This window comes from Odocoileus virginianus, chromosome 26 (assembly GCF_023699985.2).
Source record: "Odocoileus virginianus isolate 20LAN1187 ecotype Illinois chromosome 26, Ovbor_1.2, whole genome shotgun sequence".
NCBI lineage: Eukaryota > Metazoa > Chordata > Mammalia > Artiodactyla > Cervidae > Odocoileus > Odocoileus virginianus.
The window spans coordinates 44,401,732-44,427,127 of record NC_069699.1 but is presented as its reverse complement, the minus strand read 5'-3'; the positions used below and the strand labels follow the sequence as shown (position 1 = coordinate 44,427,127).

The 25,396-nt window shown below is 39.4% G+C and overlaps 1 protein-coding gene across 8 annotated transcripts in view; it reads right to left on the bottom strand.

Annotated features, from left to right (window-relative positions):
* Window positions 1-25,396, bottom strand: part of SFMBT1 (Scm like with four mbt domains 1) — a 112,427-nt gene that overhangs the window by 5,496 nt on the left and 81,535 nt on the right. For all 8 annotated transcript variants that reach the window (XM_020874260.2, XM_020874255.2, XM_070455935.1 and 5 more), the window contains 12 exons: window positions 23,344-23,590; window positions 22,515-22,606; window positions 21,540-21,641; window positions 20,082-20,232; window positions 17,684-17,766; window positions 13,808-13,934; window positions 12,464-12,577; window positions 10,684-10,726; window positions 9,808-9,872; window positions 6,938-7,077; window positions 6,090-6,199; window positions 5,195-5,370 (listed from right to left, as the gene is read on the bottom strand). In XM_020874260.2, coding sequence (XP_020729919.2) covers window positions 5,195-5,370; window positions 6,090-6,199; window positions 6,938-7,077; window positions 9,808-9,872; window positions 10,684-10,726; window positions 12,464-12,577; window positions 13,808-13,934; window positions 17,684-17,766; window positions 20,082-20,232; window positions 21,540-21,641; window positions 22,515-22,606; window positions 23,344-23,590 — 1,450 coding nt within the window. The remainder of the gene's footprint in view (window positions 1-5,194; window positions 5,371-6,089; window positions 6,200-6,937; window positions 7,078-9,807; window positions 9,873-10,683; window positions 10,727-12,463; window positions 12,578-13,807; window positions 13,935-17,683; window positions 17,767-20,081; window positions 20,233-21,539; window positions 21,642-22,514; window positions 22,607-23,343; window positions 23,591-25,396) is intronic.

The following is a 25,396-nucleotide window of genomic DNA, read 5'->3' as shown; positions in this document are numbered from 1 at the left end:
AGGCAGTAAAAGTATGTAGACAGCAATGTTTTATGAATTGGTTTTGAGTTTTATGTATTGGTTTGAGTTTGAAACCTGGCTCTGCTTTTTTTCCAGCTGTGTTACTTACCTTTGGTAAATTAACCATTAAATATCTTTATCTACAAAATGAGGATAAAAGGAGTACTTCGCATGATAATAGTACTCACATTAAAAATACTAATGATTTTAAAACTGTTAGCTAAAAGCAAATAAACAAAAATAATGATCTTGGAGGAGCTGTTGGGTGGCTATGGCTTCGGAGATTTGAAACGGGATCTCAGTTCCCTGACCAGGGGTTGAAACTGGATGGTGGCACTGCCCTGGCTTTTGTCCCCTTTGGAAAGAATTTCAAAGAGATGGAAAATAGTGAAGCAAGTAAAGTGTTCATGATGAGAGGAGTATGAGCAGATAGATACCTGGTGGGTTCAGGAACAGTTGTAGCTTTGGGAAGTTTAGATAATTTATAAGGGACTTCTGGGACTTTGTCTTCCTTTGACCAATCATTGTGCTTTGACCGTGTATCTGATTTGTCTTAGAGCCCACGTGTGTGCGTATCCTTTAGCCTAGGTGAATTTCAACTTCAGGATCTCTGGGAAGTTAGCAAAACTTATTATGATCTGGCGCCCTTTCCCCCGAGGAAACTTTCTGTGCATGTGTAATTTGGGAGGTCTCCCTGACACCAAGAATGAGAAATATGTGACTTCCTTATCTTTTTCCCTAAGCAGGGCTTAACCCGTCTCTGTCCCTGCCATTGCTGTTGTCTTAAAGTGTTCACAGGACATAAAGTCCAATTATTCCTCCTGTTCCTGTTGTTATTTCTAGCTCAAAGTATAAATAAGAGGCTAGTTGTAAATATCTAACCTGGAACTTATTTATCTCCTGCCTCAATGACACTAGTAAAGATTAATACTTTCTTTGGCAGGAGTAAATTGAGAAGTTAATGTTACTATACACCTTAGTATGGGACTAACACATAGTAGGTACTTACTATTCTTGAATCAAGGTTCAACATGGTGTGGCTCACACTGTACTTTTATCAAAGGCATTAAGTATTTTCTTTCCCTCTAACTCTCTTCTTGTTAATATAATTTTAAGTGTAACATCATGTGAATATCATGTAATATCAGATGATTCTGGCTTGTGAATACTAATGAATTTAGCTTAATATCACTGCCTAAATAAGTTTTATCAGTCATCTTAACAATCATCTTCGTCCGCCCAAGCTCCACCATTCAGGACAGGAGAGCTTCAGTTGTATCTCGCAGATGCTCAGAACAGTTCTACTCATGTTCTACTATTCTCTGCTCTTCGCCAACTCATCTTGACCCTGTATTGGGCACTAGTGTCCTTTATGAGAATACGCCTTCTTTGGGTGTAGCCCTTCCCTAGTGGTGACAAGGTGCACAGAGGTCTTTCGGCAGACTGGGTAAGAGAGGGACTCTCTCACCAGTTCTGTGCTAGACTTTGTCACCAGAGCCCAAAGTAATACTTCTTAAATCTGAAATCCCCAAATCATTTGCAAAAATGATTCCTTGGTTTCTCGCTCTAAGATCTTTTCCCAAGGTCTTAAAACCCTTCAAAGTCTCTGTGGGAGAGGAGGGCATGCAGGCACCACATCACTCCCTCCATTCCTTTTGACAGTCTCTCAAGGCCTTTGGCACTAAATTTCTCCTTTCTTCTTTACTCAGAAACATATGCTCCAAGAACAGCAGTGTACACACAAACAGATGACTGGAGTTGTTGGCAATTCCATCTGGTTTATGACCAATTCGGTTCTCCATCCCAGTTTGGTCTCAGGTGGCCCAGCAAAGACCTTATCCTCTTTCTTAGATCCCTATCAAACAGACAGAGACTTCTAGTTCAAGAGGCATCTTGTCTATTCCGTCTTGTCCACTTCTGTTCCTTTGTTGATTCATTTGAAGGTGGAACAGTTGTGCATGGATAGAAGAATCATACATTTCTGCAGCTGAGGCCACCCTGGCCCTGAGTCATAGATGCCTGGCTTTGCTGGGGATCTAGTGCCCTCAGATCCTCAGCCCTGTGAAGCTCTGGAGATTTCTGTTGCATTCTTACTGATGTATGAACATCTTCGTGAACGTGCTGTGCAAGCTTCAGTGTCAGATGAGTGGGTTTTTCGCACAGGCGAGTGAAGTCTAGGGCCCTTCTCTATACCAGCCAGTTTCTCTACTTCTTCCTTTGGACGCCTAATTCGTGCCACTCTCCGCTCAACATCGTGTTGCATCCCTCCGCTAAGACGCTGTATCCAACTTGTCTTGTATTCAGAGTCCTATTCAAGTCTTTTATTCACTTTTTAAAACAGTTTTCTCTGCTTATTTCATTTTTTAAAATTGAGATGTAATTCACATAACATAAAATCCATCATTTATAAGTGTACATATTCAGTGATTTTTAGACACAGATGAATCCACCACCACTATCTAATTTCAGATTAATTCCTCTTTTTATTTATCTTATTTTTAAATTGAGATAAAATCACATGACAACATATAAATATGTACAAATGAGTGCTATTAATATAGTCACAATGTTGTACAATTACCAGTTTTCTCTAGTTTCAAAACCTCTTTTTAGTGAGTTGTGAGTTTTTAATATATTCTGGAGACAAGTTCTTTGTTGGATATACATACTAAGAACATTTTCTCCTCTGTGCCATTCAGAGATGCCAAAACAAATAAATGAGATATTCTCTCCAAGACTGTGCATTGTCTTTTCATTTTTATAAATACTATCATTAAAAGAGCAAAAGTTTTAACTTCATAGTGTTTAATGTATTAGTTTTTCCTTCAGTTAGTTAGTGAATTCTGTGTACTCTCTAAGCAAATTTTACCTAGCTCAAAATCTTGAGATACTTTTCTTGTTTTCTTCTAGAAGCTTTATAGTTTTAGTTTTACAGGAGGTCTATGACACACCTTGAATTAATTTTTGTCTATAGTGAGGTGGAGCCAAGGAATTTTGTTTTTGCCTTTTCAATTTGGATGTCCAATTGTACCCGTGCCACTTGTTGAAAGAAATTCCTTTCCCATTAGTCATTTTTGTTGAAAATCTTGTAGCTACATGTTTGTATCTCTTTCTGGACCCTCTATTCTGTCCCATCACTCTATTTGACTATTATTTCATCAATACTACACTCTTGATTTCTGTAGTTTATGGTAAAACTTGAAGTCAGGTAGAGTAAGTCCTCCAACTTTATTCTTCTTTTTCAGAATTGTTATGACTATTTTTAGGTCCTCTGTATTTTCATATAAATTACAGAATGTAGAAATGCTTCAAAAAATAACACATATATAGTTGAACTCTGAGCTATACATTAAAGTAATATCAAAATATAATGTAATTTTTTTGTTAAAATGAGTGCTAAAGAATATAAAGCCATTTGATATTACTTAAATTACTAACTGGGAAAAATTATAAAGACTCCTAAAATCTAGGCTAATTTCAATTATCTCATTGAGAAAAATAAATTCAGACAAGAAGTGTAACATAATCCAAATAATACCAAAGGCTCAAATTGGTGTGCTTAAAACATGTGCTTATATGAACAGTACATTTCACTTAGCTCCTAATTATTGCAATCTGCCTAACTAAGTGCTGAATCTGACACAATAATAATAAGCTAGACAAATCCTGCTCTTAAGAAGTTTACATTCCAATAAATGTAAGTGGAAACAAAAAGGTGAGACTCTCATACGATTTTGTGATTCATATACTGATTAGAAAACCCATCATGCTAAATATGGACCTTGCATAAGCAGCATCACTAGCATCTGGGATCTTGTTGGAAATGCAGACAACTTAGGCCCCAGATATACCCTGAAGAATCAGAATTTCCATTTCAACAAGATCCTTAGGTGATTTACCCACATGATAAAATTAAAGACACACAAAATTAGAGTGCCTTAAAAGAAATCTTCAAGTTTAACAGGGTAAAACCCACCTCTATATTAATTCTCCTAAGTATACCAGGGCTTGTAGGATTTAAGGAAAAGTAGGATCAGAATTTTGTCTCTGAGTAACAATGCCTTGACAAGACTCCAAATTAAGATCTTCATTTTGGGGACCTCCCTGGTGGTCCAGTGGCTAAGACTCAGAGCTCCCAATGCATGGGGCCTGGGTTTGATCCCTGGTCAGAGAACTAGATCCCACATGCTACAACTAAAGATCCTGTGTGCCACAACTAAGATCCTGTGCAGCAAAATAAATAAATATTTTAAAATTTTCATTCTGTATAATTTTTTTCTTTTTGCAGCTTCACAAGGGAAAAGATAAGCAATGAGAGGTAGCAGGTATTGTTATAACATGCTCCTGCCTCTTCCCTCAAAGTCTGTACAGCTGGGCTGCTTCCTTCAGGTAGTTACCTGTCAGGAAGTCTTCCTTGGCCACCTGTATGAACAGCATCCCAACTGTTAGCCTTCCTTCCTCACTCTCCTGCTTTGCTTACTTTGCTTCATTTTTCTCCATAGTACTTCTGTTTTTTCACTTGTTTACTACCTGTTTCCCACATTAAGATGTAAACTCAATGAGAATGAATTTTTTTCTTTACATTTGTATCCCAGTGCCAGAACAGTAGTGGTACACAGTGGACACATAAATAGTTGCAGACTGTATAAAGGGGTTATATATCCTATTAAAGGCAAAAGCTAACTTATACAGCATTTGTACATAAAAGGTGGCAAACTAGAGCCCACAGCCCACATGTGGCCATGGCCTGTTTTAGTTTACATTTTTAAAAGTGTTCTTTTAAAAAATGAAAATAAAACAGAAAAAGAATATGCAAAGGCATATTCTTCCCCACATCCATGCCATACAGAGTCTTTGTCCAACTGCAGCTCCCAAAAGACACGAATGGGTTTATAGGCTTCATTGATCAGTAAAGTGAGGACCTGAGCTCCATTTTTAAAGCAGAAATTTGGGTTGGGAAGGAGACAAGTAGAACATTAGAAGCTTGCTATCCCCTAGAATGTCACCTAGGTGATTTAAGTCTAGACAATTAAAATATGCAAAATATGATCTATTGCCTAAAATATTATCTGGCCCTTTATACAGAAAGTTTGTGTCCCTCAGCTATATCTGAATATCTGCAAAATTAAAAGTTTGCAGGAGATGAGGTATGGTCAGCTGCTATTAGTGAACAAATTTGAAAAAGTTGACTCACTATACTTAGTCTTTGTAAGAACAGAGCAGTTCTCAGAACACTTATCCAGAACCATTCGTGGCCCAAAGAGGTTAGGACAGCACTCCAATTTGATACAGGTTTGCCGGCAGAATTCAGTCACCCGATCTGCTGTTTTCACTATCTCGACAGTAGCTCGATAGCTCTTTCCTTTGTATCTGCCATTGGAAGACATCAGACACCAAATATACTGGGCAAGTGATTCCACAGAGAAAAATCAAGTATATTAACAGACCTGAAAAATAGTTTTGCTTCTTAGAGTATTATATGTTGCTTACAATTTGAGGACTCTGAAAACAATGAGAAATTTATATTGTACTTAAGTCAAATTTACAATTTAGTAAGCTAGGACAGCTAAAAGCTGAGTTTTTTTAATTAGCAAAATAAAGCTCCTGCTTTCTGTTTCTAAGTTTAAGGTTTTCAAATAATAACTTCTACACTGACTACTAAAAAAACAGTGACTCTTAACTGAGTCTTTCTTGATCCTGAAGAAGTGATACACGGGTATGAGCCACAGACCAATAAAACCAGCCAACTGCCACCCATCCATGACAAGATCAGGTCAGAAAACAAAAGCAGATGTTTACAAACTTTCACAGTAACTTGCCAAAGTAATTTTATGGCTCTTTAATAACAAAAAATCTGCTCTTGCATTTTGTATCTTTTAAATTCCATATTTCCTGTAACGACTTTTTACTATATTTTATAAAAGTTTTGGCCCACAATAGGATGTCAACTTAAAAAAAGAAAACAAACCTGGTCCTTTACCACAGAGAGTTGAGGAAGGACTGCCCAAGGGAACAGAAGTATCCTAATATTTTCCATGGAAGCACCTGTTAAGAATGAATAAGAAAAAAGAGCAGAGGAGTCTACTCACTTGGCCTTGAGGACTTCCCCACATCCATGCCACACAGAGTCTTTGTCCAGCTGCAGCTCCCGAAGGACACGACTGGGTTTGTAGGCTGCATTGATCAGTAAAGTGAGGACCTGTGCTCCATTTTTAAGGCAGAAATTTGGGTTGGGAAAAAGGAAAGCAGACCATTAGAACCTTGCTATCCCCTAGAATGTCACCTAGGTGATTAACTCTAGTCATATCAATTAAAAAGCACTAACAAAATAATAATACTGAAGATATGACAGTTGACCACAGTTGCAAATAAGACAGTAATGAGACCCTCTTGAACATTCTAAACATTATGGTCAGGAAGGAATAGGCGCAACAAACCAAGAATTACTCTTAGCATATGCTTCCAAATCCTTTCCCAGTCATGGGACACATGGAAGCTTCAGCCTTTCCAGACGCAGCCTCGCCACCCTAAGGCCTGAAAGGTTTGATAACCTCACATCTGTTGCCCAGAGTGCGGCACCCTGGTGGGGAGGCGCAAGCCCAGCAGGTATGTGTGTAGCTCTGTCATGGTCCCAGGTTAATGCCACGCAGCCTCTCAGGCTTAGACTACTCTCATGGTCCTCACGTGGGCTCTGACAGAAGACTTTTCTACAGTGACAGAGATGAACTGCCACGGGAAGAACTGCTCAACTGAATGTTCTCTATGGAGCAAAAAAATATTCACGTGCCTAGTTCATTGTTCAAGACACAAGAAAAGTGAGTCACTTTTGATAAAACCTGGAGGTGTCATATCTATGGCATGCTGATCCTTGTCTAAATGAGTCTATGAGTCAGCTGTGAAATTTCTTAAGTTCTTATACTCTAGGCAGGAACCTTACCTCTCTGAGGACCAGAACACAGTTCCCAGGTCCCACACACTGAGGCAGCTCAGCGATCCTTCCTTTGTTAAGATATGGCCCTGAGAAGCAACGGTGGTTGAAGTATATCTTTGGACAGCAATATTTTCCATTAATGATAACTGAGAAATGAAGAAAAACAAATATTCAGAACAGAATCCTACCCTATGCTTCTAAAGCAGATTACTGAAGAAAAAACCAGTATATCCACTATTATATAAAGTCAGGACTTATTTTGAAGCTTAACATACAGTCTGAGTATGAAATACCTTATACTTAACAAAAAGTCTATTATAGGGCTATCACTCTGCTGAAATTGAATATCCTGATTTACTGCAGATTAACTCCTGGTTAGTGCAACATTTGTTCTAGAGCCCAGTGCTTCTATCACTACAGGAAGTGGAGGATTTACTTTGAGAACTCATGGTAATTTCTGAAGACCAACTACTCAACAATCAGTTCTAGAATATTTCTAAATAGTGATGGTGAATATCCAGAACTACGGTTTGTCCCTTAAAACCACTGAACTAGTACACTGGCAGCCTCTGATGATGCAGGAGTCCTCCCATCACTGGGATTCCTCAGAGGGCTAAAAGCATGCTGCGACCACATCTCTAAATTCTTCACGTACTGTGGGGTGTAACTGGGCTTAAAGAACCCTCTCTCGGACTGTTTTTTTGTATGAGTACTGTACTCCAACATAATTTTTTTTAACCCCTCATATTGTGTAGTTGGCAATTCAGCTACTAAATATTAAAAAAAAAAATGCAAAAACACTATAACATCTTCTACTTTCAGACAACGCAAAGAGAAGCTCTTCTGATGAAGACTACCTTGTTAACCCAAAGGAAAAGTGTATGTACATCGTCCAGTTTTTTTTTAATATTTATTTGCTTATATGGCTGCACCACATCTTAGTTGCAGAATGCAGGATTTTGGTTTTTTTACGTTGTGCATGTGAACTCCGAGTGGGATCTAGTTCGATGACCAGGGATTGAACCCAGTTCCCTTGCATTGGGAGCACAGAGTCATAGCCAGCGGACCACTAGGAAAGTCCCTTGCCCAGTGCTGACAGCATCCAGCAGGACATAGTGTTCACACTCTAATTAAGAACACAGTCTTTTATTTATTTAATTTATTATTAGGCCACGCTGCATGACTTGCAGGATTCTTAATTCCTCAACCAGGGATTGAACCTGGGGCCACGGCAGTGAAAGCATGGAGCCCTAGCCACTGGACCACCAGGGAATTCCCAAGAACCCAGTCTTAGCACATGTAGGGACCCACTTTTCCATTTGAACTCTGCCACCCAGGTCCCCTCTGGGGATGCACCCTGCTCCTGGAAATGCTGGCAGTTTACAGCTCTCAGTTGTGAGTCTGTCCTGGAATCACTCTCAGTCTAGAACTGCCCCTCAGGAGGAGAGAGCTACCTGGCCCAAGGCCCACCCTGTGTGAGGTGGGCAGGGAGGAAGAGCTCACTTCCACAGCTGACCACTGAGGGAACACCAGGGTATGGCGACCACACCTCTGCTAGCAACACTCAGGGCTCCACCAGCTCCAGGGCTCCCTGTGGGGCTGGAAAGGACATCTATTACAACTGCACTGGGACTCAGCTTCGCCCTCTGCCCGGTCCTGTGTCCTTCAACTCTTTCCAGAAGTGTTGCCAAAAGCACTCCCCTGAAACTCCTACATGCAAATATCAATCTCAGGCTCTGTTTCCAAGGTAACTTGACCTACAACAAAACCCAAAGCAAAGATTCTGGCTATGATCACATGAGATCTTAATATCTTAATTCTGTGGTTTTAGTGGGCATTAGAATGGTCAGTAATACAACAAAAATAAAGAAATGCACAACCCTGATCCTCCATGATGTTACAAAAAGGCAGTGGGTAGAAGAGACAAAGAAGGCAATGACACCCCACTCTAGTACTCTTGCCTGGAAAATCCCATGGACAGAGGAGCCTGGTAGGCTGCAGTCCATGGGGTCGCGAAGAGTCAGACACGACTGAGCGACATTGCTTTCACTTTTCACTTTCATGCATTGGAGAAGGAAATGACACCCCACTCCAGTGTTCTTGCCTGGAGAATCCCAGGGATGGTGGAGTTGCCATCTATGGGGTCGCACAGAGTCGGACACGACTGAAGCTACTTTGCAGCAGCAGCAGAAGAGACAAAAGCGCAAGTTTTGAACTTGAGAAATACGAGTTCCCTTTCTCACCCTTTTACTATAAGCTGTGTGACCTCTCTGGGCTTCGGTTTCTTTCTTAGGCATTCACTGAATACCTCCCAAAAGCCTAAGGTGTGCTAACACACAGAGTCAAGATGCTACGTGTCATACAACCAGCAAGAGGGAGCCAAGGAGTCCTGGTCAACAGCTTGACCTCCAACAAGGAGCCCTGTCTCATTTAACAGGTATTGCATAAAGGATAATGCTTTTCAGTGTTGTTGCTTGTTTGTTTTTGTAAAATATAGACAAAATATAGTGTGTATATCATAGAAAGGTTTTAAAGAAGAACAAACACCTATCTCTCAACCACCCAGCTTAAAAAAAAGAGCACGATCTGGAAAGCCTCAGGTTCTTCATGAAACTCAGGGATAACATACTGACCTCCAGAGCCTTTAACATCGACAAGTGATCAGTAAATAATAGCTAAAATATTATAAATGCACAGAAATACTAGCCTAAAGATAATTAGTAAACTGAATACATCTTAGACAGTTTTAACTCTTTAAAATCACAATTAAGAGATCCCTCTATGAAGCTACTCCAATAAACTTAAATTATTTTTAGATAAAGTCCACTAAAGGAAATTAAAGGTCATCTTTTCCCTAAGATTGTCTGAACTTATACCTGAGTCTGGGGAGCTCAGCTCCTGATTCTTCAGACCCTCATGGACAGTCCTTGAGGATGGTATTCTGCATCAAGAAAAAGCAACAAAATAGAGATAGTCCTTAAGGTCAATAAAATGTGAGGATTACTTTCCTTCAAATCTAAGAAGAAAGCAAATGTGGCAGACTGCGAAATCTGTAGCAAAAAGTGCTTCCTTGTCATACTTTTTTTTAAAAAAGCAATTGTTTTAAAAGCTATTTATATGTTCTAAGGGGAAAACAACAGTATGTAGACAGTGCTGTGATACTGCACATTCAAACTAACTTGCATTTATGTGAGCAGCAAATTATAGAATGCCTGTGGGATTCTTAAAACACAAGTAAACTACAGATGATCTCTGATTGACAGTGGTTTCACTTAATGATATTCAACTTAATGAAGGTGCAAGAGCAATATGCATTCAGCAGAAACTATACTTTGACTTTTGATCTTTTCCCTGGCTAATGTTATGCGGGATGATCCATGATCCTGGGCAGCAAACCAGTCAGCCAGGAGATCACAAAGGTAAACAATCAATACACTTACAACCATTCTGTTCTTTGCTTTCAGTAGAGCAGTCAATGTATTAGCTGGGTGTTCCTTGTGGTAGATGATTCTTCCACACTGGAGGCTAATGTAAGTTTCCTGAGCATGTTTAAGTCAGACAAAGCTACAATGTTTGGTATGTCAAGGATGTAAAATGCAGTTTTCAACTTACGATATTTTTAACTTACGGTAGCTTTTCTGGGACATAATCCCAGGGTAAGCAGAGGAAGTACTCATTTTTTTTTTAACAGATGAAGAACAGAAACATTTTTATGTTTCCTTCTTCTATTTAACATACTTTTTATTACTTACTGTTTTTCTGGTTGAACCACTGCAATTTTCCTCTGTTTGTGTACTGTACAAAGAAAAAAGAAATCCGTAAATAAATGTCAAGAAAAATAAAAAGACAAAAGTTACATATGCATTAAGCTAATATTAGCTTACAGCTGACCCTTGAACAACATGAGTTTGAACTGCATGGGTCTCCTTATACAGGGACTTTTTCAACAGTAATTACTGTAGTACTACACCATCTGAGGTTGGCCGATTCCTCAGATGCAAACTGCAGAGACAGAGGGCCAACTATGGGACGTGCGCATCTGCAGATTTTGGTATCCATGGCAGATCCGGGGACCAATCCCCTGTGTATACCGAGGGACAACTACACACAGTTCACTGATCTTTAGTATATTCAAAGAGTTGGGCAATCTCAAACCAATCAGAGAATATTTTTATCATCTCAAAAAGAAACCTGGTACCCCACAGCAATCACCTCTTAATTTACCACCCCTGAGCCCCTAGGCAACTACCAATCTACTTTTTCTCTCTCTAGATTTGCCTGTTTCTATAAGTGGAATCATACAACATGTGCTCTCTTGTGACTGGTTTTTTTTACTTAACATAATGTTCTCAGACTTCATCCACATTCAAGTGTGTATTAATACCTCATTCCTTTATATTTTTGACTACTCCACAGTATGGAGATATAACATTTGCTTATCTGTGCATCAGCTGATGGACATTTGGACTGTTTCCAGCATGAACTTTGTGTACAAGTTTTTCTGTGGATATATGTTTTCATTTCTCATGAGTATATAACTATATTTAATACTCTGAGGATCTGCCAGGCTGTTATCCAAAGCAGCTACACAATTTTATATCCCCCTGGATATAAAATGAAGCTAGCTGGCCCAGGGAGGCATAAAAATATTATTTTGGGTTTCAATATTTGTAGTATTTGCTACTTAAGTATACACAGAACTAGGTTTTAAAAACAGGTGACCCTTGAACAATGCAGAGGTTAGGGTGCCAATCCCCATGCACTCAAAGATCCATGTAGAAATTTACATTTCACTCTCTGCAGGTGCAGTTCTTCAACCACAGATTCAACCAACCAGGGGTCGTGCAGTACTGCAGTATATATTTATTGAAAAAAACCATGTATAAGTAGACCCACACAGTTTAAATTCGCATTGTTCAAGGGTCAACCGTCCTTTAAAGGAGGATATTTTATGGTAAATATCTTTCAATAAAGCTGTTTTTAAAAGTAAGGGGCAGGAACACTTTAGGATTACGTTACTAAACATGGGCACTCGCGTCTTGTTCAATCTCTTCCTCTCACAGTTGCTGGCTCTGATGGAAGCCAACTGCTGTGCTGTGAGCGCCCCCATGAAGCAACCTAAATGGCCAGAAACTGACATAAGCCTCCAACTGACAGCCAGCAAAGAACAGAGGCCCTCAGCCCCACAGCCCACAGGGAAATGAGTTCTCGCCCACAAACATCTGAGTAAACTTGGAAGCACACCCTCCCCAAGTTGGGCCTTGAGATGACAAGAGCCCTGCTGACACCCTGAAATGCAGCCTCACCAGTGACTCGGATCCTGAGGTTCCAGCCAAGTTGTGTCAGATTCCTAACCCATAGAAACTGTGAGATAATAAATGTTTTGTAGCAATGAATCATTTCCTAGGCAGGAACGGATAACCAGAATATAATTTTATTTTTCTCTCAAGTGTACAGATTCATCCTACTTGATAACAGTCAAACAACATACTGTTTAACAATCAAACCTTTGATCCAGAAGTAGACAGTTACCTCGTGCTCGGCGAGGAGTGCTAAGGGGATGGCCATTGGTTTCACACCAGCCCAAAGGAAATATATCCATTGATTCCACATTCACAATAAATTCAGGTATAGGCTTCTTAGAACCTGTTTAGATTTAAAAAAAAAAATTTAAGACCACTAAGTAACTTTCTTCATAAACTACTTCCTAGACAGTATTCTAGTGGACAGTGCCCAGTGTTCTATTGTTGCAAAAGACACAAAGTTTATTTAGCAAGTTTCCTTTACAAAAGTCACACTTCTGCCCAGGAGGCATAGTGGTAAAGAATCCGCCTGCCAATGCAGGAGACACAAGAGATCCTTGGGTTAGGAAGAGTCCCTAGAGTAGGAAATGGTAACCTGCCTCAGTATTCTTACGAGCCTGGAGGGCTACAGTCCATGGACTGGCAGAGTCAGACACGACAAAGCAAATACACACATACTTTTTCATGTGCGACAAACATTTATAAAAAAGTAAACTGTCCCCCAATAATGATCAAAACAGGTAGTGAATATACAGGGTAAAGTTAGAGAACAGCAAATAAGCTACTAGAACTACCAGTAATATTCAGATGATCGACAAATATGGTAGTGAATTCCATGAAGTAACTGGAAAATAAAAGGCAAAAGTTATAGTTCTACTCATTTAAAAAACATCAGTTCTGGTACTCAGGAACAAGCCAGGAGGTAGAAAAGGTAGCTCAAATCAGAAAGTGATGAAGACAAATTGCTCAGCAGGGGCTGCATAAACATGTATATCTAATACGGTTCTTGACTCCTGTGTTAAACACTAACTCTGCAAACTGGGAACAACATAAGAACTGAGTCTGGCTATTCGGGAATGATAAAACAACAACAAAAAAATCCAGGCCAAACATAGTTAGTTGTAGAGATGAGTACTCACATACTACTTTCTGTTCACAAACCTGTTCCATTACTGAATAGTACTTTTAGTATAATGTATCCTGTCAATTTCACATACTTTTTGGTACTTCTGGTTGGGGACAACCGAAATATCATCTCTTGAATAAGCTGGTTATTAATGTTCAAGCTCATATATTTCAGTCACATCAAAATATGTTATTTAATCTATATTTTCCCCTTCAAGAAAACAGGGGACCCTAATAAGTGAAGGCTTTTATTCATATTCATTTCCTAAAATTTGAAGGTCAAGGATAGGAAGACAAATTTTTAGACTCTTAAATTATAAATTAGAAGTCTCTGAACAAGAACCTTATTTAGTTAATCAATTAAGTTGAACAAGCAACATTACAGGGGTAATCAGGAAGGCAAAGAAGAGTGTTCAGAGGAAGGCTTCCCAGGGGCGCTGACACCTACCCTCCAGCTGGAGCCACAGGTAGGAGCCTCTCACTGCAGTGATGGTGGCAACACACACTTCTTCGGGGAGAAGAGGGTTCACTGCCTCAAGCTTCATGTTCTCCTTAAATTCATGCTCAGAAATTGACTAGAAAATAAATTCACCAAATAACATACTCAGTATTCACTCATGTGCTCATCTCAAAGATCTTTCCAAGTAACAGTTAATTCCAGAGTAACTCCTCTATTCCACACCCCAGGATAACTGTCCCTTCCTCTCCCTATAGAAGATGAGACTTCTCCTCTAGGCAGTAAAACACCAGATCCCTAGGCAGGAGGACACAGGAACTGTTGAGGGTGTGCATGCTGTCCAAAACAGGGAGTACTATACGGAATGCCAGGAGGCCCAGCCCCTGCCTCTACCCGCCAAGCAATGGACTGAAAGAGACTTCTAGTGTTAATATGACAAGCACAAGAAGGAACACATAAAGATATGGATTTAGGTTTCTCCAACAAATGGCCAGCCAGATCCTTACCAATTGGGTACCTCAAGATGGACAAGTGCTACCTACATGCTTAGAGCTTCCAATCAGCCTTTTCTTTTAGTCCTGATTTCTTAAATATAATCAAGCAAATCCTACTAAGGAATTAACAGGTATCTAAAGATAAGAAGTTTGAGACAAAAACAGATAAAATAAGCAACTTGGAGAAACCAGATTACGCAAGAAGAAAAATGACCAAAAAAGCAGGAGTAATTAACATCTTCTGAAAGATAAGAAACACTACCACATCTTTAAAATAAGAATAGCATGTTATTAAAAACAAATATTCAGAGATCAGAAATATGTTTTAAAAGTTAAAAAATGTGATATCAGAGTTTCCCTAGTGGCTCAGTGATAAAGTTTCCACCTGTCAATGCAGGAGACACAGGTTCAGTCTCTGGTCTGGGAAAATCCCACAAACTGAGGAGCAACTAAGCCCATGCACCACAACTATTAATCCTGTGCTCTAGAACCCGAAAGCTGCAACTACTGAGCACGTGTGTCCTGCAACAAGAGAAGTCACCACAGTGAGAAACCTGTGCATGCAACAGAGAGCAGCCCCCACTGCTGCATATAGAGACAAGCCCATGCAGCCCACTCAGCACAGCCAAAAATATACTCTTTTTTAAAATGTGATATCAAAAATTAAAAACTCAAAGTAAGTGTTAAAACCTAAAGTTTAGGAAATCTTCCAGAAAGCAAGGGGAAAAAACCCTAAGAAGTAGGAAAGGTGCTGGGGAGGGGGCAGGCGGTCTGGGGGATTAGAGGCATGATCCAGAGGGCCAACAAGATGTAAAATTTCAGAAGGAGAAAAGAGAGTGAGAAAAGGAATCAAAGAAGAGATTCAGGACAACTTCCCAGCACAGAGAGGCAAAGGTCCAAAGAGAATCTGCTCTCCATGCACCAGCACATGGGTAAAGATGGGCCAAGCCATGGTTTCACACTGAAATGTAGTGACAAGAGATTCTATAATCTTCCAGGAACAGAGAAAAAGGCAGGTCATATATGAGAGAGCAAGAATAAGAATGTCTTTTAACTTCTCAATACCAACACTGTAAGGCAGAAAACTTATTTAACTTATATGCAGAGTACATCATGAGAAATGCTGGACTGGATGAAGCAAAAGTTGCAATCAAGATTGATGGGAGAAATATCAATAACCTCACATATGCAGATCACACCACCCTTATGGCAGAAAGTGAAGAAGAACTAAAGAGCCTCTTGATGAAAGTGAAAGAGGAGAGTGAAAAAGTTGGCTTAAAACTCAACATTCAAAGAACTAAGATCATGGCATCCGGTCCCATCACTTCATGGCAAATAAACGGAAACAGTAACAGACTTTATCTTGGAGAGTTCCAAAATCACTGCAGATGGTGACTACAGCCATGAAATTAAAAGACGCTTGCTCCTTGGAAGAAAAGTTATGACAAACCTAGACAGCATATTAAAAGGCACAGACATTACTTTGCCAACAAAGGTCCATCTAGTCAAAGCTGTGTTTTTTCCAGTAGTCATGTATGGACATGACAGCTGGACTATAAATAAAGAAAGCTGAGTGCCGAAGAATTGATGCTTTTGAACTGTGGTATTGGAGGAGACTCTTGAGAGTCCCGTGGACTGCAAGGAGATCCAACCAATTCATCCTAAAGGAAATCAGTCCTGAATATTCATTGGAAGGACTGATGCTGAAGCTGAAACTCACTGGCCACTTGAAGCAAAGAACTGACTCATTGGAAAAGACCCTGATGCTGGGAAAGATTGAAGGCGGGAGGAGAAGGGGACGACAGAGGATGAGATGGTTGAATGGCATCACCAACTCAATGGACATGAGTTTGAGCAGGCTCCAAGAGTTGGTGATGGACATGGAAGCCTGGGGTACTGCAGTCCATGGGGTCACAAAGAGTCGGACACAACTGAGCGACTGAACTGAACTGAAGGTAGAAAACAACTGATGCTTTCAAAATTCTACAATGAAATAACTTTCAGCCCCAAATTCCACACTGAGCCAAATGATGAGTCAAGTTAGCTGAGTGAAGACATTTTCAAACACAAAATGTCTACTAAAATTTACATCTCTCGCATCTCATTTCAGGAAGCTTTTGAAAGACAGACTCCATCAAAACAAGCGAGTAAACCAAAGAGGAGGCCATGAGATATACAAAACCGGAATTTCAAGTCCAAAGAAAAGAGAGAGGCAATTCCTTGGGAGACAGAGCAATTTCCAGAATTAAAACTACACAGCAAGCCTACAGAGTAACCTGTCTAGAAAGGGGTTGCTATGAGGGGTGTCTCTTAAAAAAAAAAAATTTAAAATGACAGATTTCCTGATGGGCAAACAGTTTTTAGAATCTACTGAATGGTGTGGGAAATGGTAGTTTTATAACAAAGAAACAAAGAAAATTATATTATAAACAAAGAAAATTAAGCTATGAAAACAAGGCAATTATTAACTTGAGGACAAATTAAAAGACAAAGCAATCATAAAATAATGCACTACTAATCAGGTGGGAAAGATTGAAGGCAAAAGGAGAAGAAGGTGACAGAGAATGAGACAGTTAGATAGCATCAACTCAGTGGACAGGAATTTGAGCAAACTCCGGATGGCGAAGGACAGTGAAGCCTGGGATGCCACAGTCTACAGGCGTGGCAAAGAGTCGGACTTGGTGACTGAACAACAACAATCTGTGAATAACACTTAAATGCCCATGGTAACATAAATACTCAAATTCAGACTTAACTAAAAATTGTAAAATCAACCTGATAGGAAGAGGAAACAGGAAAGACAGAGGAGAAAAGTAGTAAAATAGCCAGATTACTCATTTATCATAACATAGAATCAAGAGGCGCATCTAAAATTAACTCAAAAGACAGCAGTGTATTATAAATAAAGAACTATAAATATGAGAATAACAGTGAGAAGAATAGGAAGTGAATACTTCTGGGAAGGGAAGCCATGGAAAGTCAGATAGAGTAGGAAATTATTGGTTTATGTCCTAAGCTTTTCACTGCTTTTTGGCCTTGTTAACCATAAGTAAGTTTAACAATTTTCACCCCTTAATATTTCAACATATTTTCATATTTAATGGACCATCAAAACTAATCATAAACTAAAATTTTAAATTCACATGATTTCAGCTAATAAGGAAAAAAAACAATAAACTGTTAAATTAATTAAATTAACAAATTAACTTCTGCAGTAAATGAACTTTTCCTTGGACCATTTTATTACAAGCAACAAGAGGCTTTTCTGGGTCGCATGAGAGAATTGGCTTCAGAGGAAACATCACTACAGCACAGGAAGGCAGCAGTCCCCAGCAGCCCTGGAGCAGTGGCCCTGCAGGCACGGGATTCTCACCGGAGGGAAGCACCTCTGGGGAGCAGCTTCAGCACCACACTGTTTGAGGTAGTCGGCCCAGTCAAAGTCCTGGCCCTGGTAGCCTAGGCAGGGACAAAAGAGCAATGATTCACACCTCATGTGCTCGCCCGGCTTTACCTCTCTGCTGGTATCCACCCACAGCTTTTAATTTCGCTAATTTGAGGACTTGATCATTTTAGAGGAAAAAACATCCTATCAAATCTAAAGTATTATTGATTTTTATAAAATAGAGCAACTCTGGATAGAATTTTCAACTTTCACACTTCAAATTAAGCATTTATTTGAGCAGTATTTTATGATTAGTTGTTGACAATTTAACAGAAGATTTTAAAAGTTATGACTGAATTTGATCTGTGCTAATAATTCTAGTCTCATTACCCTTCTATTATGACTTAGGCTCTAAGGAAAAGAGACAGCAAACAACCTACAGCATTAGTTAAATCAGTGAAGACTTCTTTCACAGAGCTATTTCCTAAAACATGTCTTGTGAAGTCGCTCAGTCATGTCTGACTCTTTGAGATCCCATGGACTGTAGCCTATCAGGCTTCTCCATCCATGGGATTTTCCAGGCAAGAGTACTGGAATGGGTTGCCATTTCCTTCTCCAAAACATGTCTTAGCTACTACTAATACTCTAAACAGTTACATTTTTTTTACAAAATCTCAATGTTCTCATAACCTGAATCATGAATTCATTTCACAAAAAAAGTTGAGCTTAATTCCCAGCTTCAGTCTACAGGGTTCTTGGCAGAAGCCCCTCTAACCCGACACCCTGATGGCACTGGCTCTATGCCAGGAGATGACTGAGCCCTGCTGCTCCACTGGGTCTGCGCTCCTCTCTGCTCCCCAGAGTTCAGTACCCCACAGGCACAGAGCAGGCTACTCAAGACTGCGCCAGCCTACAATGTGCAGCCACCTCCTCTGCCCAGCTCAGACCGGCACCGTGTTTTCTCTGGCTCCACTTCATTCCTGACAGTAAATCACCTGCCATTTTCAATACAAAATCCACTACTTTCCTTCTATTTATAAAGACAGCTGCATTGTCTATAAAAACGCTGAGAGCTCTGATATCTTTAATAAAAATGTTTTATCTTCTCACAGAAAGACAGCAGAGAGGATAAGGAACTTGGGGTGTTCAGAGCATTCACGCAAAGAACTTGCTCCTGAAGGTGTGGACCCCAACCCTTCCATCCTCACCAGGCAGTTACCCCCACTGTCTGGTCACTGATGAGGGAGAACCAGGGGGCGTCTGCTGTTTTCCCCTATTTGTTCATTGCAGGAACTGTCGTTCTCACTTTTGTTTCTCCAGTGACTAGTCCAAGGCCTGGCTCAACGCAAACATTCCACGAATGTTTGTTGGATAAATGAAGGCTGAACAGAAGACAAAGGTTCAGAGTCTGTGACTCTTGTGAACAGAAAAGAACACTCACAGTCCAGAGTTCCAGCAGTCACCATTTAGAAAGTGAAGATACATTTTACCAAGGACTTGCCAATAAAGTATACATACACCACCAGTCAAATAATCTGACTTGCTGATACAAAAATCAGATAAACATTCTTCCAGATACTCTAAGTTTAAAAATTTTTTTTTTAATTTCAGCTCAACTAAGTCATATTTAGTAGTCTTAATTAAAGGGTCAAAGATTAAATTTTGCAAAGCTCAAACATGAGGAAAATGAGCTGCTACTTTCCTACTTACAGCCTGAGTTCTACTCTTGACCAAAAACCTCCCTCTGAAGTCCAAAGCATCTCCCTCTAAAAGGAGGTCCAGAAACCAAACAGACATCAATCCACCTCCTCACTCTGGCTCTCAGGCCACTTCTTGTCAGCCAACTCCCAATGCTCACTGCATCCTACCCTCACCCCTAGTGCCTCCTGACAGACACAGATGGAGGCTGCATGGAATCCCAGGTTGTCATGAAGATATTTATCTAAGTAGTAGGGCATACTTTCCTAGTTTTCAAGCTTAATTTATGGGCTTCCCAGGTGGCTCAGTGGTAAAGAATCCACTTGCCAAGCAGGAGACGTGGGATCGAACCCTGGGTCAGGAAGATCCCCTGGAGTAAAATGGCAACCCCCTCCAGTACTCTTGCCTGAGAAATCCCATGGACAGAGGAGCCTGGTGGGCTACAGTCCACGGGGTTGCAAAGAGTCGGACACCACTGAGCGACTAAGCACAGCACAGCAGCACAAGCTTAATTTGTAACATTTAAATATGTAGAAACTGGAATCTAGGTCTTTGTTTATACTTGTCTTGTGCCCTCAAACCACTAAGGACTGGACTGGGTGTGAAGAGAGGTGGGGACAAAAGATCCAAGTAAAGCCACCTGATAAATCTCATTCCCAAGCAAACAAATAAGAAAAGAATGAATACACACCAGGAGGGGGGCTGATGTGTAAACCATTCTTCAGACTCCACTGCACAGGGAAAATACCAGGGCTGTCAGTGTGACACACGAAGGATCGCTGTGCACGATTCTCCAGTCGCAAATCATCCATTTCCACTAGAAAATACTTCTCATCAAAAACCTGTATGTATGATTTAACATACAAAATAGATTAATGTTTTTTGTGTACATATACACATATGTGTGCATACACACAGGCCATTTCTTTGGTGTAGCTAATAAACATGTTATAAAAGTTCATAGCCACATTAATAGTAACATTAAGTCTGTTTTAATACTACTACTAAGCACTCAATAAGTCTTATCTTTATGTCAGGCATTGTTTTAATTAAATGTTTTTCATGCAATATTAATTCAGTTTTAATCTTTCTAACAATCTAATGAGGTACCATTATCAACCCTATTTTGCAGAAGAGGAAACTGAGTTTAAAAAACAGTTAATAACTTACACCATGTTACACAGACAGGTAGAAACAGAGCTTAGATTTAAATCTAAGCATGTGAGCTGTGAACAAAGCTTAGTTCAGACTCAGTGAGGAGTCTGAACACTACTTTATTAGATCAGATCCTAGCCTAGTTTCAAATACCAAAAGAAGGTTTTATGAACCTCCCCTAGCTCCTTACCACCTATCCTTCAGACTCCAGAAAAGACTTTCTGGCCCCACTGCAGATTCAAGATCCCTTCTTGTTCTAAGAATTATCCTCTTCTAAGACAAGGAAAATTTAAATCTCAACAGGTTAGATGATTCAGCTTCCAAGTAACCACTCCTCGTCACACCTGACTTTTGGTTCTACTTTCAGTAAATGAGCTTCTGCTCTACTACTCAAACAAAATCCTCTGCCTTATGCATCAGTTCTCATAACAAGTAACTGGGCCTGCTACAGTCACAGACAACCTGCCCTGTTCTTGTGCATACTCCTAACCAGAGCCTTGTTTTCATTAGTCTTCCAAAAGATTAAAAGTCTACATCTGGAATCCATGGCTGGAACAACCCTACTTGCAAGTCTTGTGACACTAAGCCACTGTTTCTCACACACCTGTTCACCCAACGAGCCTGGCACCTAGTTGGACATTGATGACACTGCCTGCCTCCAAACTTTTCAGATACCATGGCTACCTCCTGGTTAGATCTCCTCTAGTTATGGAGGACTATCATAGGACACAGCTAGGACTGCCCCCAAAGAATGTCACCCAACTCCTCTGGCACCCAGGCCTTGGTTAGCTGGGGCAACCAAGCTCTGAAAAAGGAACGAGCCACAAAGAGCTGGACATTATAAACGTAAGATGTGCACAGAACTAATTCTAACCTCGCAGCTTAGGAGAAACAATGGGTTGGATTAGCGGAGTCTGACAATCAAAACACCACCAATTTCCTAAAACAGCCACCCTGACAAGAATTCTTACCAAGATAGTTGACTCCATTTTACCTTAACAACTGTAGCAGGAGAGATGCCAAAAGGAGACGAGGGGTCCACAGCTTCTAATTTCATATTTTCAGAGAAAGAATGAGTGCCAATCACTCTCTTGTCCTGAAATACAAAGGCCAAGAGGAAATAAAATATAGTATTTTCACATTAATTTTACGCTAACATATAGCTGAGCACTACTCATTTTTAAAATTTTTTATTTGTTTGCTTTTGGTTGTACTGGGCCTTTGTTGCTGCACACAGGCTTTCTCCAGTTGCGATGAGTGGGGGCTACTCCCTGCTGTGGTGTGTGGGCTTCTCATTGTGGTAACTTCCCTTGTTACAGTGCACAGGCTCTAGGAACACGGGCCTCAGTAGCTCTAAGATGCAGGCTCAGCAGCTGTGGCTCCTGGGTCTAGACTATAGGCTCAGTACTTGCGGCGCACAGGCTTGGTTGCTCCATGGCACATGGGATCTTTCCAGAACAGGGATCAAACCCACATCTCCTGCACTGGCAGGTGGATTCTTATCCACTGCATCACCAGGGAAGTCCTGAAAACTACTCTTAATTAAAATAATGAAACTGTCCGTCTTATATTAAATAATCTAGTCCTGTAATTATCTTCCCTGCCTAGAAAAAACTATTCAGGAAAAAAAGAAAACCAAAGGGAGCAAGCACTCCTACTCGCTACATTTGGAACACAAGGACCATCCACAGAAAAAAACAAGCTTATTTTAATACAAGTCAGGGCTATGTAGTTAAAAGCAGAAGAGAAAAGACTCAGAATGCTTAAAGAGCATTTGGGAGAAAACCTAGACTACCTTCAAGAAAAAAGGAAGGATGATCACCACTCCAGCCTTGAAACCTCTTCGTCTCCCTCAGCCGTCACAGCGCTCTCGCTGACACCAGGGGTTATTTCGCACGCGCAGCCCCCCCATACTGCTGTGCTCTATTGTGAGAAGACAAGTCCCTATCTGCCACGTTTTTGCTTTTACCTTAAACAAATAAGATGGCAAGGGCTCTTCCTCCTCTTTCACTTTGGCCAAGATCTCTTGCCACTCAGCTTCATTTTTCAGATGTCTGATGGCTTTAGTTAAAACAAAACAGGATGCTTTAAGTGATGTGAGAACTTACACATTTTATAACTGCTCTGAAAGCATTCCCATAAACAAAAAAGTCACTTTCCCCCAGGAAAAGGTAGGGGTTCAAGCCCACTTATACCATCTTTACTCAGAGAACTCCTACTTAAACTTCAATATCTTGTGTCCTCTGTTCAGAACCTGGGTGGTAGTTGAGTAAAAACACCTATCATGAGACCACAAGGATTACTCTAGTCCACAAAATAATACAACATCCAAACTGCGGTACATAATAATGAATGCGAGTGATTTCAATATTAACTCCTATTTCAATATCTTTTTAAAAGTTTTTTTAAACTGGAATAATCTTTTAATCAATAATCCTCTTTGAACTCAAGACCTGTGCTACTCCTGTATCTATCTGAATGCTACTTAGAGAACTTTTCTTCAGTTTTGGTAAGGGGTCAGTATGACTTGGGGCAGCAGTCAGCAGAGCTGGGGCAGAAGGTATATCAGTATGTGTGGCAAATTACTAAGGCAACAAAGCTCCCCCCTCCAAAAAAAAAGGCATTTACCTATTTCATATACATTTGCAATTATTTCTATTATGCAAATCAACAAAAGCTTTTGTAATATGCAGAATAATGTATTTTTCAGTCTCACTGATATTAATAAACAATAAATATGACTAAATATTATAAACAATAATGCAATATTAAAAGAAAAATGCTGCACTGCTCCTCACCTGATGGGGGTTGGAGCTCGTACCCTTGTTGAGCAGCCCAGCCAACGTGATGGAGAAACGGATCCAAGTAATACAACCAATGCTCACAATTAGCAGAGCCCTCAAGGCCTTCATAGCGCAGTCTCAGCCTTCCCCCGATGTTGTCCACCACAGTAACAATCCAGGCACTTAAAGAGTCCTGGAAAGCCTGACATTCCAGCCTGGAACCTGGAGCAATGAGATCTAAAGGATTCCTCCCGTTACGGAGCTATAGGTAAAAAAGCAAAATGATTTTTTATAAGAGGTAACATAACATTTTAAAAAGTCAAGTTTTAAATGAACTCAAACTAGCTTTTATATTTTTATCCATTCAAAGCCAGGACACTGAACTGTCTAATATTAGACAAGTCTGTATAGTATTATTTCTGGTGATGTGAAAATGTCTACCTTAAAGAAAATTTACTATAAAGCAATAGAACTATTCTAAAAGATTTCTATCTCCAGGACTATGCCAAAGAGTTTCATCTAGAAAGAATTTTTAAAAGATCATCATCACTTAGCCTTTGTAAAAGCCAAGAATGATCATCATTTAAAAAAAAAAAAATCAAACATGACAAAAGTCAAAATCACCCACAACACACCTCCAGGAAAGAACATGATAAATGCTTGGCAAACACTCTCTGAGAATAGGTTTTTTACACCCAAGTCAACATCCATCCATGTCTTATCTTTTTCTCTCGCTTGTATTTTTTGAAAAATGTATATTGTTTTTCAGTGTGTTTGTGTCACTTAATATTTTATAGCTATCTTTCTATTACAGCACATACAAATCTTCCTCATCCTTTTAATCTGCTTTATTGATATCCTCTATTATACTTAGGCAGTAGTTTATCCACTTTTATACTGATGGGATTTCAGTTATTTCTGATGTTTTACTCATTTCACAACAATGCTCTTACGAATAATAAAGTGTTTTGAATACACTCAAGCAAAGGAAAAGTCTAATTCTCACTCTATAGATATACTATTAAAAACTAGAAAAAAGAAAGAAAAAAGGTTGACTTCAGTATCATCATTTAATGTTCAAACTTACATTTTTTCCTAATAAGAACTGTTCTATGACAATTACATATTTATAAATACGGAAAAGAACACATGAACAAATAAAGGCACACATCCACAACTAAAGATAAAAATGGCAGAATCAAAGTCAATGTATTTGTTCATATGTTACTGAGTGGTGAGCCAGACCTGACTAAACATAATTAAATGTGTCAGAGTACAGGCACACCTCTGAGATATTGCAGGTTTAGTTCCAGACTACAGCAATAAAGTATATAGAAATAAAGTGAACCATGCTAATTTTTTGGCTTCCCGGTGTATATAAAAATTAAGCTTGTACTATAGTATAATCTATTAAATGTGCAACAGCGTTATGTCTAAAAAAAATGCATAAACTTTAATTTAAAAATACAGAACAAAAAAGTTAATAAATAGTTACATCAAAGATCACTGATCAGAGATCATACAAATATAATAATAATGAAAAAGTTTGAAACATTGTGAGAATTACCAAAATGTAACACAGAAACACAAAGTAAGCAAACACTGCTGGAAAAACAGTGCCAACAGACTTGCTCAAAGCAGGGTTGCCACAGAGCTTCAATTTGTAAAAACTGCAGTATCTGCAAAGCACAGTCAAGTGAAGCACAATAAATCAAGGTATGTGTGTATAAGATATATAAAAGTCACCTAGAAACAAATTCGACACTGAAGCTTTAAAGGGGAATTGTGAATGGATCACAGAATCAAATATATGAGTTAAAACTATAAAACATTTAGAATATAGGAGCAAACCTTTATGACCCTGAGTTAAGCAAAGCCTTCTTAGATTAAGACAAAAGAGAAAAAAAGATAAGTTGGACTACACTGAAATAAACGTTTGTTCTACAAACAATATCAAGAAAGTGAAAAAACAATCTACAAAACTGGATAAAATATTTTTAAAATCATATATCTTGATCTAGACTTGTAATCTGAATTTATAAGGAACCCTTACAAGCCAATAATAAAA